This window comes from Monodelphis domestica, chromosome 6, assembly GCF_027887165.1.
Source record: "Monodelphis domestica isolate mMonDom1 chromosome 6, mMonDom1.pri, whole genome shotgun sequence".
Lineage (NCBI taxonomy): Eukaryota > Metazoa > Chordata > Mammalia > Didelphimorphia > Didelphidae > Monodelphis > Monodelphis domestica.
In genome coordinates, this window is record NC_077232.1 from 130,239,019 (window position 1) to 130,253,115 (window position 14,097).

General features: G+C 36.1%; 1 protein-coding gene across 3 annotated transcripts in view; it reads left to right on the forward strand.

Annotated features, from left to right (window-relative positions):
• Nucleotides 1–443: 443 nt before the first annotated feature.
• SLC30A9 (solute carrier family 30 member 9) overlaps nt 444–14,097 on the forward strand; it is a 72,784-nt gene continuing 59,130 nt past the window's right edge. For 2 of the 3 annotated variants that reach the window (XR_008912863.1, XM_007496510.3), the window contains exons 1-3: nt 444–900; nt 6,625–6,810; nt 13,323–13,385. Coding sequence is in view for 2 of the 3 variants with exons in the window: in XM_007496510.3 (XP_007496572.1) it covers nt 459–900; nt 6,625–6,810; nt 13,323–13,385 (691 nt within the window). In the remaining variant the exon portion in view is untranslated. The remainder of the gene's footprint in view (nt 901–6,624; nt 6,811–13,322; nt 13,386–14,097) is intronic. The other variant, XM_007496511.3, reaches the window with a different exon arrangement.

Here is a 14,097-nt window from a genome sequence, read left to right on the forward strand (position 1 = left end):
ACAAGATATTCCGGGGGCAGCTGGGTGGCTCAGTGGATTGAGAGCCAGGCTTAGAGATAGGAGGTCCTAGGTTCAAATTTAGCCTCAGATACTTCCTAGCTGTGTGACCCTGGGCAAGTCACTTAACCCCCATTGCCTAGCCCTTACCACTCTGCCTTGTTGGCTCCAAGACAGAAGGTAAGAATAAAAAAAAAAAAGGACAAGACACTGTTTTTCAGCTCTGGGAATTCATTCCCACGCCTGGGACTGCTCCTCCTCTGCTCCAACTATTGACCTCCCAACTAAACTCCCACCTCCTAAAAGAAGCCTTCCCCAGCAGCTATCATTCCAGTGCTTGCCTTCTGTTAATTATGAAATTTTAAGTATATAAAACATTTCAAAACTGCATTTAGAGAAGGGGTGCGGCGACTTTTTCACATTGCGTTTCCACGAAAAAGATCGAGAACCACGTACCAGAGATGCCCAAGAAGGCCCAAGCCCTTCAAAAAGACAACTTCACACGCAAGCCCACACTGCCAAATCAGAAGCTAGAGGCCGGGGGAATCGGGGAGCACGTGCATCACGCAACACACATACACACACGTCTTTCGTCATTTCCGTTCCCGGCTTCCGGCCTTCAGGTATGCTTCCGGGTTGAGGAGGTCGGCCGCAGCGGCTCCGGCGTCGTTCTCCGCAGGTGCTCGGTCTATGGAGCTATTAGTTGCTGGCAGCGGTTGCGGTGGCTGCGGCGGCATCGCGGAGGCAAGAGGCGGAGCCCGCGTTGGGGCCTTTGCCCCAGCAGAATGCTACCTGGTTTGGCCGCCGTCCTTGCTCACAGACGCGGCTGGTCCTCCTTGTCCCGGCTCCCACTGAGATGCCGAGCGGCGCCTAGTAGCCCTTGCGGCGGTGGCGGCGGCCAGGGTGAGTGACCCGGCCTTAGCCCGGCCGGAGAGGAGGGCGAGGGCGCCGCTTCTCCCTGTAATCATTCCGTCCTGTCTCCTAGGCCGCTTCCTGGCCTCCAGCTGCGTTCACCTAACACTCCCGCAGCTGAGACTTGCCTTATCCCCTCCTCCAGAGGGTTCGGCCTGGCCCCGGCGTTTGTTGCGAGTAGAACCCTCCTCCCCCTCGGAGGCTGCCCCCGGGGGAAGGTGCAAGTTCCGCGGGTTTATTGTGCTGTTCACGCCATAATAGAGCCCGACCACAGTGATAAACCATCTCGGGCACCCAGCGATACTGTGCTAGCTTGTCCTCCACTGCTCAGTCATGGCCAACATCTTTTGGCCTTGTCTTTTGAGGGCTCACCTGCTATCACCTCCTTCCTGGAGAGAAAGGTGTCACACTTTTAAAAGTGTGCCTTTGCACGTTAAAAGAAAAAAAAGTAACACCCCACCCCACCCCCCAACCCATTCCCAGCCCGATCATTGGGAAATGAATTTATGTTAGAAATGACACAGGATTTGTAACGCATTACAAAATGACTTTTCTTTAGTTCACCCGACAATGTGAACTCTGTAACTTAAAATTATATTGAGGAAATAGATTTTAATTACCTATTTTATATACTTTACTTTTATTGGAACGTTTGCATATGAAGATGCAGGTTGGAAATAGGACTCAATCTCTCCTACCTAGAAGCATAGTTTCACATTAGAAAAGTTTATAGTTAGAAGGAAAAAAGTGGGAGAGGGCAGAATTAAATTTTCATCTACCTTGGCAAGTGACTATGTGCCGACACTGTGCTTTTCTTTGAAAATATATGTTGGATAGTATTTGGGGGATTTTGGAGGCAGTCAGATGCCAGAATGTGTATTCATAATTCAAGCTTATACTGTAATCACAAGCCTCAGGCTCTACATATAAAGGCTAGAATAAATTCAGTTTATGTTGAAGATAAGGAAAGTATAGTTTTAGCGTTTTAAAACAAGTCGATAGCAATGCTTCACTGTGTTATCTCACTTGATATTGTCTGGAAATTCTACCAATTGCCCATATACTTCCTATTGGTAAAGTGAGAATGGAGTTGTACTAGATTTCAACTGTCCCACATCTAGTTTAATGGACTAGTTTCTAGTAGGCAGTTTCTAATGAGCAAGCATTATTGCCTTCTATATTTAAATTGTAACTGTAGGAGCTATTGGTTTAGTGCAAACAGTTTTTAGAAAAGAATTATGCAAAGCTCTCTCTGCTATCCCTTATGGATCTCAGCATATCCTTAAATTATCTTAGTTTTGGTTCATTAATTTGTAAAGCATGGAGTTACTACCCCAAGCATCAATCAGTATCACTTTATAACTTTAGACCAAAGATGCCAAGTAACTAGGAAAAAAGATTAAAAATAAGTTTTTATGAAGAGTGTATTCATGCACAGACATACACACAAAAATATTGGGTAATTTCAATTTTTAAAATCAACTAGTTATGAACACTAGTTACAAATGAAATATCAAAGCATTGTTAAAAGGCAGCTACAGTAAACTGTTTTCAAAAAATTAACTTTGAAAACTTCAAGAGTTTACTTTCTTATATTCATGAGAAATTAGAAAGTAAGTAAAAATCCTGTGGAAGAAAAGTAATTTTAGAAAGCCTACAGCCAAATGTATTTGTAAGGGAATTTTAAGTTTAGTGAAAATTTAAAATGCATTGTGATGCTGAGTGGGCATTTGGAGTGCTTGTTAAAAGAGTGTATAATGTTAAAGTGTTAACCTTTTCCTAGTCTGAATTATAAAATGGATGCAAAAGCATAAAAGAATAAAAAAATAGAGAATTAACATTTTATTGCCATCTTTGTTTCTTTGATGTTTTGTTATCCCTTCAGATTAACATTGGGCCTCATGTTAGCAGATTTATTTGTGGATTGGCCTACGTTCTCCCAAAAAAAAACCCCAAAATTCAAGTACCAATTAGAAATAGAATAAAAATTTCCACAATTATATAGGATTATTTTGATACCTGTTAACAAGATTCCAAATTTTTATGATAGAATTTCATATACTTCCAACTGGTTTAGTGCAAACAGTTTTTAGAAAAGAATTATGCAAAGCTCTCTCTGCTATCCCTTATGGATCTCAGCATATCCTTAAATTATCTTAGTTTTGGTTCATTAATTTGTAAAGCATGGAGTTACTACCCCAAGCATCAATCAGTATCACTTTATAACTTTAGACCAAAGATGCCAAGTAACTAGGAAAAAAGATTAAAAATAAGTTTTTATGAAGAGTGTATTCATGCACAGACATACACATTAATTATTTGTGCTAATACTTACAGAAAGTGCCCTACCCAATCCAAATATCTTTGGAATTGATATTATAAAAATGGTTTAGTTTACATTTCAATATTATCAAGTCTGATTTTGTGGGAAAATACTTTAGTTGAAATGATAAAGTACTATGAGTACTTGCCTTAGGAAACAGTGAGACATAACTATTTCAATATAATTAGTTTCTTTTCCAACCTTTATTTTATAAACATAAAAAACATTCTGAGAAAGGGACCTTTGCCTTTACCAGGCTGCTAAAGGGGTCTGACATAAAAAAAGGTTCTAAACCTCTGGCTTGAACATGTGGAGTGGACTTGCGCGCAGCTAAGCTTACAGGAGTTTAAAAGCAAAGAGGAGAGTGGTAATATTGGACTTTATCACTTAATTATTTTTGATTATGTTAAAACATGGAAGTGACAAGTTATTGAGTGTAGTTTAATTCAGTTTTAGTAATTTTAACACATAAGTCATTAATTTTATAATTGCTGGAAGTTTTGTACTATGTAGAACAAACTACTAGATAATTAAATTCTCTGAGAAAGTAAAACCAAGGTACATTCTATCTATCTGTAGACCTGGAGATAACTAGGAAAGTGAAAAAGCAACCACACCCTAAAATTACACTAGTCCTGCAGGCCAGTCTTTAATGGAAGGAAAAGACTGACCCCATTACTTGATAATGTCCAAACAGCCAGTGTTTTATGCAGGAAGCTGAACAGCAAGGGAGAAAAGGTAGAGACAAGCAACATAAGAGAAGAAAAGGGAAGAAGCAGTGCTGGTAGCAAATAGGGCTTTAGCTAGGGATACCTTTGACAGTGGAGGACAGTGATAAAGGAAACAGAACAGTCTGGAATCTGAATCTGGGGGCTGGAAGGAGCTAGCATAATCATTTCTATCCCATAAAGCCTCCTAAGGGCATTATTAAAGGCCAGGATCCATGAAAAAACAAAAAACAAAAACTTTGTTATGGTATGTTAGCAAAGAGAAAAGTTTAGTAACCAAAAAGGTAGTGTGTAATTTTAAAGGCATCATAAGTCAAAAGACAAGTAATTTTTTTACTGGTCAGTTGTAGGGTTTACAGGGAAGCATTGTATTTGTATTTGGGAATGTATCTACCATCTACTTAATATTATAGTCTCCTTGCTTGCCACTATCACCTTATTGATGTAGTCTGTGGATCAGTATGTTATTCAAAATATGAAAATTTTTAGGACAGCAAATGAAAAAGTCAGTGCATCTTTGTGTAGTCTACAACACTTTAAATCTTGACATTAAAGATGCCATTTTAAATTTTGCTCATGCCTGGAATTCCTTTCAAAGTCATAATAGGGACAGCTTGGGAAAAAATTGTGTCCTGGCCATTTTATGGTAATGTCATCTTCCAAAGAAAAATAATTTAGAGCTGTTTGAGACTTCTTTAAAAAAATTCAGAATCTTGGATTAATGAGGATATTTCAATAAGAATGTTTCAGAATACCCTTACACAGCTTCTTGAAACTATGAGGGTTGTTTTTCCTCTTGTGGCTCATGAATCAACAGTGTGACCATGTGAATGTGAGCAAGAAGAGTAGGTACAAACTGAACTACTTGCTTTCTCCCCCTCTAGAATACCAGTTCCCTAATCAGGAACTATCATTGTTTTGGGTCTAAATTTCCAAAAGCCAGACGCTAAGTTGGTGCTTAGTAGATGCTTGTTGAATTAAGTTAAGGGAGGTGCTCATAATCATTGGATTAGTATAGATATTCTAGGTAATTCTTTTGAAAGATGCTCAACTGTCAGAAGAAAGTAATAGGAATAGTAAAGAAGTTGATTCTCCGGAGATCAAGAAAAAACTACCTCTGAAACTAAAGTCAGTAATTTTGCAGAAAGTTATGCTATATTGCTAAGGAAGTTATACTCTTAATTTACCCTTTTGAACAGAGGCCAAATGACTAAAAGGCAAGTGATATCAAAGGCTCTTAAAAACATTTTGGGGGGGGTTAATCACAAGCATTCTTCCTTCCTTACTTTAAAAAAAAAGAAAAAGGAAACCAAGAAACATTGGCTGTGTCCAAAAACGTTTATCTCTTTCAATATATTTGTTTTAATAATGTGTTTAATCTTTTACCTCTTTGTCAGAAGGTGGTTCTAGGGAAACATTTTTTATCAGTGGGTTAGATAATCTTTCAATAAAAGCAAGTTACATGGCTACTGCTTTCATAAGAACATAACTGATGTTTATGATGATTGAATCATTAAAGAAAATAAAATCCATTATACTCTTCCTGTTTATGGAGGTAGAGAAGTACATTTTAGAGAGATTTCCACAAAATTGTTTTTTAAAGAGTTGGTATTTACTGTATTTCATTTATTTGGAAAAGTCTTAACCTTAATGACTTTCCACAAGGTTCTAGAATAAGTGAAGTTTATAGTATTTCTAAAGCAATATAATTGAGTGACTTATATATAGGATGTTAGTAGGCAAGAGTTCTAAGGGTTGGTCCCCAATGTGTATAATAATGATAGAGAGATAGTAATCATAATGAAGTGGAATCTTAAATATTTAAGCTATAAGAAGGATAAATGAGAAAGAGTATGACATCTTTTTTCCTGAGCACCAAGGGATGGGCAAGATTATCCCCTTTCCCTTTTTTTCTTCCTTTTTCCAGAGGAAGAAGAAACTAGAAAAGGAGATAAGAGTATTGACTTGGGCAAGACTGATAGCTAAGATTTTCAGCTTTCCAGACTAGCCTAAGTATCTTATTCTATTATTTAAGGACTGCCAGAACTCTAGGTAGAGTTAGAAATAGACAAAATTCTTCCTTGATCTCTCACCTGTCTTCCCTCAATACCCTCTTAAGCCAATCCAGAGCTCTACTCAAGTGTCCCATGCTTCTAATTCATCTTTAATTTTTGCCAACTGAAGTCCCTTATCTTAGCTATGTATTGATTTAACTTGCTAATTAAAGCAAAATCTACCTACATGAATGACTGACATCGACCTTCTTAAAAATGTGTTTGTTTCTCCAAAGAGGAGCTCATCTCCAATTGTTTGAATTGGGGAGGGAGGGAGATGCAGATATTTTTGATTTGAGGGTCTTCTGGTAGTTTTTGCTTTCTGTTCTATATCTTTTCCTCTATATTTCCAAGTGGTTCACCTAAAATAGAATAGAACGTTTATGGGCAAAATGTTCACACTTTCAAAAAAGTCTTTACCTTTGCAAGTGGCTTTGTACTCCTTCTGCCTTATTACATATGAAGAGCAAAGTACTCTTCCATATGAATATGACAGGAAATTTTCTTGTCTTTATGCCCTAGAAATTTATATAAAATTCTTGTATCCTTAAATGTAAATACAATTTATCCTGGTTCCCTAGAGTTTTATTTAAAATGGACTTCTTTTTAGGATGGCAGAGCTTAGTGACACTTGGAAGTTTCTCAAGCATTGTCCCATGTAGTCATCTACACATTTACTCACTGAGTCAAGTAAGAACTTATTCTACCAATATTCAGAAAGAAGGACTGGAAGCACAAAATATTCAGATACCATCAGCTCCAGGAAAACAGAAGGCCATTCTTGATGAAACAAAAGGTACATATTTTTTTTCTTTTTAAGTCCTGAAGTGATGGGTTGAGAAACTGTCTCTGAATAATTTTTACCCTTTTTTTTTTGTTGGCAGAATTACTATTTGCTTTATAAAATTATAGATAATGCAATTTAAAACTTATGAGTTTTATTATATACATAGAATCTGGTGTTGAGCTACTTCTAATATTATTTTGAAAAGTAAAATTCTTGAATGATTCTAGTTCATTTTTTGGCTAGTTAAAATGATCATTGGAATAATATACTACTAGTAAGAGAGAATTGGTAATGAAAATCAACTTTTCATCACTGTGTGAATTAAACTTGAATTAGCATTATTTTCTTTAATATTTCTCTTTTGAGAGAATGACTATATTACATGAATGGTTAATTATGAAGACTGAGCGTATATGAATGGAGTTTATTTACTGATGGTCTGGCTAAGTTGTTTTGGCAGCTAAGTTATGCTGAAAGCCTAACTCCTCTCATCATACTCTAGTTCTTAAAAGACTAATCCTCTCATTTGGTAGGGTAGAGATAGAGTATTTTTGTCAGGATTGACCCACAAAGAGGGTCTTGATCTTGGGGAAGGACAGATGTAGGATCATGAAATATTTTAGAGCTACAGAAGACCTAAGAGCAGCGGTTCTCAACTTCTCAGTTTGTAGCAATGAGAATATATAATGCACATCAGGTATTTACATTCCAAATCATAACTGTAGCAAAATTACAGTTTTGAAGTAGCCACCAAAATAATTTTTTGGTTTGGGGTCACTGCAGATGAATAGACCCTGGATCTAAGAGGTTTGGTGGTTTTGTGAAGGCCATACAACCAGGGTAAGAGGTCCTCAATCCATTGTCTCCTGATTCTTACCCCACTGCTTTGCATTCTGACTCATACCTTAGAATATCAAAATAGCAGGTGATTGGATGCAGGAATAAAAAAGTATTCACAGATTGAATGGTATAGTGGAAAGAATGTTAGAGACTAGGACTTAATTGAGATTTTCATGCTAAAGGCTGAATAATTACTTGAAGATATTGTAGAGGAGATTTTTCATAAAGTGAACTAGATGGGCTTTTTAATACCTTCCAATGTTAATATTCTATGATGTGTCACCTAATTACAGTATGACTCTGAGGCAACTTATTTCACCTGTCTGGGCTTCAGTTTCCTCCTCTGTAAAATGAGGCAGTTAGATAAAATAATCTCTTTAAAATATATATATCTTTTTTTTTTCTGCCTTCTTTCTCTGTCTCCCATCCTTTTTCTTCAGTTGAAAATGAAAGAAAAACAAAACCTCTGTTACTTGGCGTCCTTTCATTAGAAAGTGTAGTAGCATATCTTGGAACTCTCTAGAACCATGTTTGAACAGTATGCTAATCAGAGTCCCTAATTCTTCCAAAGTTGAGATGGCACAGTGGATAAAATATTGGGCCAGGAGTGAGGAACATTTGAGTTTAAATTGTATCTCAGATACTACTTGTGAGACCCTGGGCAAATCACTTAATAATCTCTTGTCTCAATTTCTTCAGTTGTAAAATGAAGATAATAATAGCACTTATATCCCATTGTTATTATGAAGAGTAAGTGAGATAATATATGTAAAATGCTTAGCACAGTGCCTGGCATGTAGTAGGTGCAATATAAGTGTTAGCTATTATATTATTGTCATTGTATAAATTATTCTCCTGGTTCTGTTTGTTTCACTGTACATCAGTTCATCTAAGTTTTCCCACATTTCACTGAAACCATCTCTTTTACCATTTCTTACAGCACAATGATATTCTATCATATTTACATAGCATAACTTATTCAGGTATTCCTTAATTTATAGACACCTCCCTAGATTTTTGTTCTTTGCCACCTCAAAAATAAATTTACATGTTTTTGTACAACTTTAGTTAAGAGTTCAGGAATAATCTTTGCAATAATCTCTCATTTAACCACTTTCCCTTTAGTTGTCTCCTCTCCCCTTTTTCTTCCTATTTTCTTTTGAGTGAAAAAAATTTTTTTACCCAACTCTAGGTGTATTTTCTTCCTTCCATCTGACCATTTCAGATGACTGAACTTGTAAGCTTTAAATGTCAGCAGCTCTCCCTCTATTGTTTATATAGATGTATACTTGCAAAACATGATTATATTAAATAATTTAATTTTACTTACTCTTTCTTTGCTAGCATATTACTTTTCCCCCTTCCTTTCCATCCTTCTCTCAAGATCAAGACATAACAGACCCATTCTCAGCCCTTGTTTAATTAGATTCTCTCTCTGACCCTTGATGATGGTAGGGTTCAGGGAGGACACATGTATCTTCTCATATTTCAATGCAAGCAGTTTATTCTTATTTTAGTCTCTTATGACTGTTCAAGTTTACCTTTTTATATTGCTCTTAACTCCTGTGTTTGAACATTAGTTTTTATACAGCTCTGGTCTTTTTATCGATCATATTTGGAAATCCTCTAAAAATTAAAGATGGAAACAAGGAGACCTAATGAGAGATGGGATAGAGAAGACTGATTGCTACTGAGGGGAGTCTTGATAGTTTTGCTTTGCATTAGAGACTACCAGAATTTGTATGAACACTCAGCCAGTTTGTTGCTATGATTTCTTCTCTTGAAAATTGATGAGTAAATGAATGGGGCACAAGGCAAAAGAGTTAGGGGGTAGTGTATAGTTTAACTGGTCAACTGTAGTGTCAAAACTGTGAGGAGAGGATGGTGAGACCAGGATAAAGATAATGGACTGGATGAATTAGGGGAGGGATGGTACTTTGCTCTGCTGCTCTCTTTCTGCTGCTACTTTGAGATTCATTCTGTCCAAATACATCACCCAGTCAAAATATTGGTGCTGCCACCTACTACTTTCTATTGCTAGCAGTGGATTATTTCAGACTATTTTTCTTTTCTCAAGGGGTTCAGTACATGATTTACAGTCTTCCTCTCAATTCTAACTCTTGTAATTACAATAGGGGACTTCAGATATTTTGGTTTCATGGTTCTTAACTCAGACTTCTCAACTCTTATGGCCTATTCCTTCTTGCTACCTTATCTACACAGAGTTGATCTTGCTATCAACTCAAATATTTTACCTTCCATGATCAAGAATTCTTAAATTCCCTTATTCAACCATATTCCACCTTTATGCTTCCCTTTTTCTAAACCTATTCTTCATTCTTACTTTGAGTTTTAGTCCCTTCTATGTCTCCATACTCCCACAGAACATCAATGCTACTCTGATTTCACTTTCTTTTCCATATTGAGACACTATAGTTATGGTCTTCTACTATAGAATCTTTTACTCCCTTGTCCTCCCATTGCTCCCACCTGAACTGAGCCTCAAATTAAGTCCACATTCACCTTCTTTGCTCCTACTTATGTATTGGAAGAAGTCACATGTAACTATCTATCCAACTGGGCCCATTAAAATTTCATGTTGTCTGATTTTAACTGGTTCCTTACTGTAGCCAGTAAAAACTCCAATACTTAGCACAGTGTAGTTATTTAATAATTGCAAGTTAACTGATTAATTTGGATTCTATTCTACTCTCAGCAGAGACTGTACAAACCTTTCCTCTTCAATCCCCGTATACCTCTCCTGCTCCTTCACCCTCTCAGCAAAAGACTTCACATATTACTTTACTGAAAAAATAGTCTAGTTTATAATGAGTTTCTTCTTCCCTACCCTACCTCTTAAATTTTCTCCACTCAATCCCTCGTTTTCTACTCTTTTACTCTAATCGTTGGTAAAGAGATTGCCCTTTTTCTATTCCATGCTGATTCTTCTACTTGTATCCTCATTCCCTCCTGTCTTTTTTGACAGTGGATCAGGGTCATTATTGTGAACATTAATTTAAAAAATTATTTTTGTAGTTGAATGCCCTCAAGTACATATACTTCATACAGAACATCAGAGACAGTGTCAGGAAAATTTTCCTTCTGAAATGACATTTTGAACATTCATGCTTTTTATCCATTTTATTTTAAGAAAATTTATGCAGTTACAGAAAAATGTTGGTTATTAGAGACATTATATAGTGAGGAAAGAAAAAACAGATTATGAAGTTTGTTCTTTTCCTGACTTTTCTAATTGGAAAATCATTTTCTTAAAAGTCCTTTGAATAATAGCAACCTTAAGACCATCACTTAATATTGTAACCAGATTGATCTTTACATTTTTATTTATAATCTTTGGAGATTTATATACTCTTTGAATAGCCTGTATTGGGGAAATGCCTTTTCTGATTCAGTTTAATTAAATTTCTTATTTTGCCCACTGTAATGACTAAGAATTCTTTTTGAGGAAATTCTTGCATTCTAGGTGGAAAAGATAGCAAATTAAGCTATGTAGATAGAGAGCCAGACCTGGAGTCAGGAGGACTTGAGTTCAGATAATGCCTCAGATACTTCCTAGGCTATGTGACCCTGTGCAAGTCACTTAATCCCACTTACGAGGCCTTCCTGCTCTTCTGCCTTAGAACTGATACTTAGTGTCACTTCTAAGATAGAAGGTAAGAATTAAAAAAAAAATAAAGATGGCAAATGAGAATAATGTCCTATGTATTGTTTACACAAGTATGGAACAAGAAAACAATGTTTACTAGAGTAGAAGGAAGAAATTAAGTAACAGAATGTGGAGAAGTGAAGGAAGTAATTTAATTGACATTGAAAAATGTAATGTTATGGGTACATATGATTGGAGCAGTAACTTTTAAATATTTGGAAATGAACACCTTGGTTTATTTTTTTTCCTTTTACTGAGATCAAAATGCTTGTTTATTTTCAAGTTGGTCCAGATTTTTGATGAATTCTTGCTCAGATCAAATTAGGCCTTGTTAGCCACAAGATAGGGCAGCAAGTGAATAATTGCTTGATTGAAAGATAATTTGTGTAGTTGAGATTTTGAGAATATTTTACTTTTGAATAATTCAAACCACATGGTAAAGTCAGGAGCATCTCATTAAGAGACAGAGACTTACTAGAGAATTTTCAAGTTTTTTAGGAGCACTTAGATGATTTAAATTTCAATAAAATTAGTTTTAATTTTCCTAATGACAGCAGATGTGTGGCAAACATCCAGTGCTTGAGCATAAAACAAAATGTCTGGAGATATTCATGGATTAGAATGTCTAGTTAGTTATTGAAATCATAAAGATTTTATTCTGATGATGATGCAGGGTAAGTTTATTAAGATGATGTGCAGAATAAGTATTCATACATGCATTTGAGCTGTTTAATAGCATTTCTGGCTTGTGATTCAGAACACTCTATAATTAGTGACTACAACTTGACAGTTGGTAATGAGTAGAATATCTAGAAATATCAGCCTAAGAGAAACTCATTTTACGTGACTTGGTTGAATAACTTTGATTACTTTAGATATGATGGTGCTCTCTGAAAAAACCTTTGCCAGCTTTCTTTGGTTGTACATGATCTAATGGAAAGAACTAATTTTTGGAAACATTGTTTTTTTCTTTGTAAGAAGCCAAATGATTTAAAATAAATATCATAAACTGTAGCTCTTCTGATAATTTCTAAGTAATGAAAACCAACATGTATGCAACTCTAAAGTTTTCAAAAGGTATTTTGTATAGAATTTCTAATTTGAAATTCATATTAACTGAGGAGGGTCATTTTAAATTTATGGAGACAAAGTCAGATAAATAACTTGCCTGTGGTCACACAAGTCAGTCTCAAAAGGGGAATTTCAATCTTGGATTTCCTGACTCCCAAGTCCAATGCACTGTCTACTAAACCATGCTACCCCTAACTACTATTGGTACTACTTAATACTATTTAATTACAATATAACTAGGTTATAACATAGATCTTATTTTTTTTTAAACCCTCACCTTCTGTCTTGAAGTCAATACTGTGTATTGGCTCCAAGGCAGAAGAGTGGTAAGGGCTGGGCAATGGGGGTCAAGTGACTTGCCCAGGATCACACAGCTGGGTAGTGTCTGAGGTCATATTTGAACCTAGGACCTCCTGTCTCTAGGCCTGGCTCTCAATCCACTGAGCCACCCAGCTGCCCCCCTTGTAGATCTTATTTAACTTCATGAAACATAACCAAGTCATCACTTTTACTTAAGTATAAATTATCGCTTACATTTAAAGATACCATCGTGTAACCTCATAATCTAAATATGTAGAAGGAGTGCCCACCCCAATGAGATCTTAGATTTTTAGGCTAGATATATACAAAATATAGTTGGTTTCTCTTTTGTTGATATTTTGTTAACTCTGTGATACTTGAATGTTATTTAAGACATCATACTTCACAAACCAGAAATTGGCAAAGATTTTGGAGTGGCTCTGGCAGAAGCTAGAAAAACCATATAGAAATTTTTTTTTTCAATAACTAGAAAGTGTAAGCAACAAGATGGAATTGACTTGTATTTAACAATAGAAATAGCATCATTGTTCATGATAGGATGTTTTAAAAAATCTGATTCTTGAATTTATAAATTTGAAAATGACTAAATATCCTATACATAAACAACTCTTGAATTTTACAGTACTTGATACCAACATTGGACTCCAAACCCCACTTATTAAGCAAGAACCTCTCCAAGTAAGAGGTAAATATGTGATTTATTTCTATTTTCTTATATTTTGTGTTGTTAAAAGTTTTCCTTTCTTCTAGTTCATTGGAGATAAAAGCATTCAGTTACTAACTATCCTTTTTCCTAACTTCTCTATTTTTGCTGTTCTGTCATCCAGGTTCTAAACTTAAGTGCCACTTCTAACTCTATGCTTTCTGAAACTTGCCCCTCACTCCCATTCTGCCCAAAAGTCTCTTGCATTTTCCTCCTTGTCACTCATGTGGTCCTCACCTTAGTTCAAGTCTTCAGTTACTTCTCTAGTATTGGCGTCCTAGTCTGCATGAAGTCTTCTTACCTTAAAACTAACTATCCCTTTTCTAATTCATCCTCCATACAACTGCCCAAGTGATTACTAAAGTACATCTCACTAGGCTACTTTCTTGCTCAAACAGCTCTAGGCCTTTGGAATATCTCTGGCTTTTAAAGCCTTTCTCACCTGTCTCCAGTTTGGCTTTCCAGGCTAATTTCATATTACTTTCCTTCATGTAGTCTGCTGTCCAGGCCAATTGACTTTCTTGCTGTCTCTCACATACAACAGACAGTCCATTCCTATGTCCGCAATACTTTGTCTCTTTACTGCCTATCCTTAGAATTACTAGATTCCTTCAAAGCTCAGCTTAAGTGCTACCTCCTGTAAGAGCACTTTTTCTATCACATGTGTTAAAATCCAAAAGATTTGTAAAGGTTA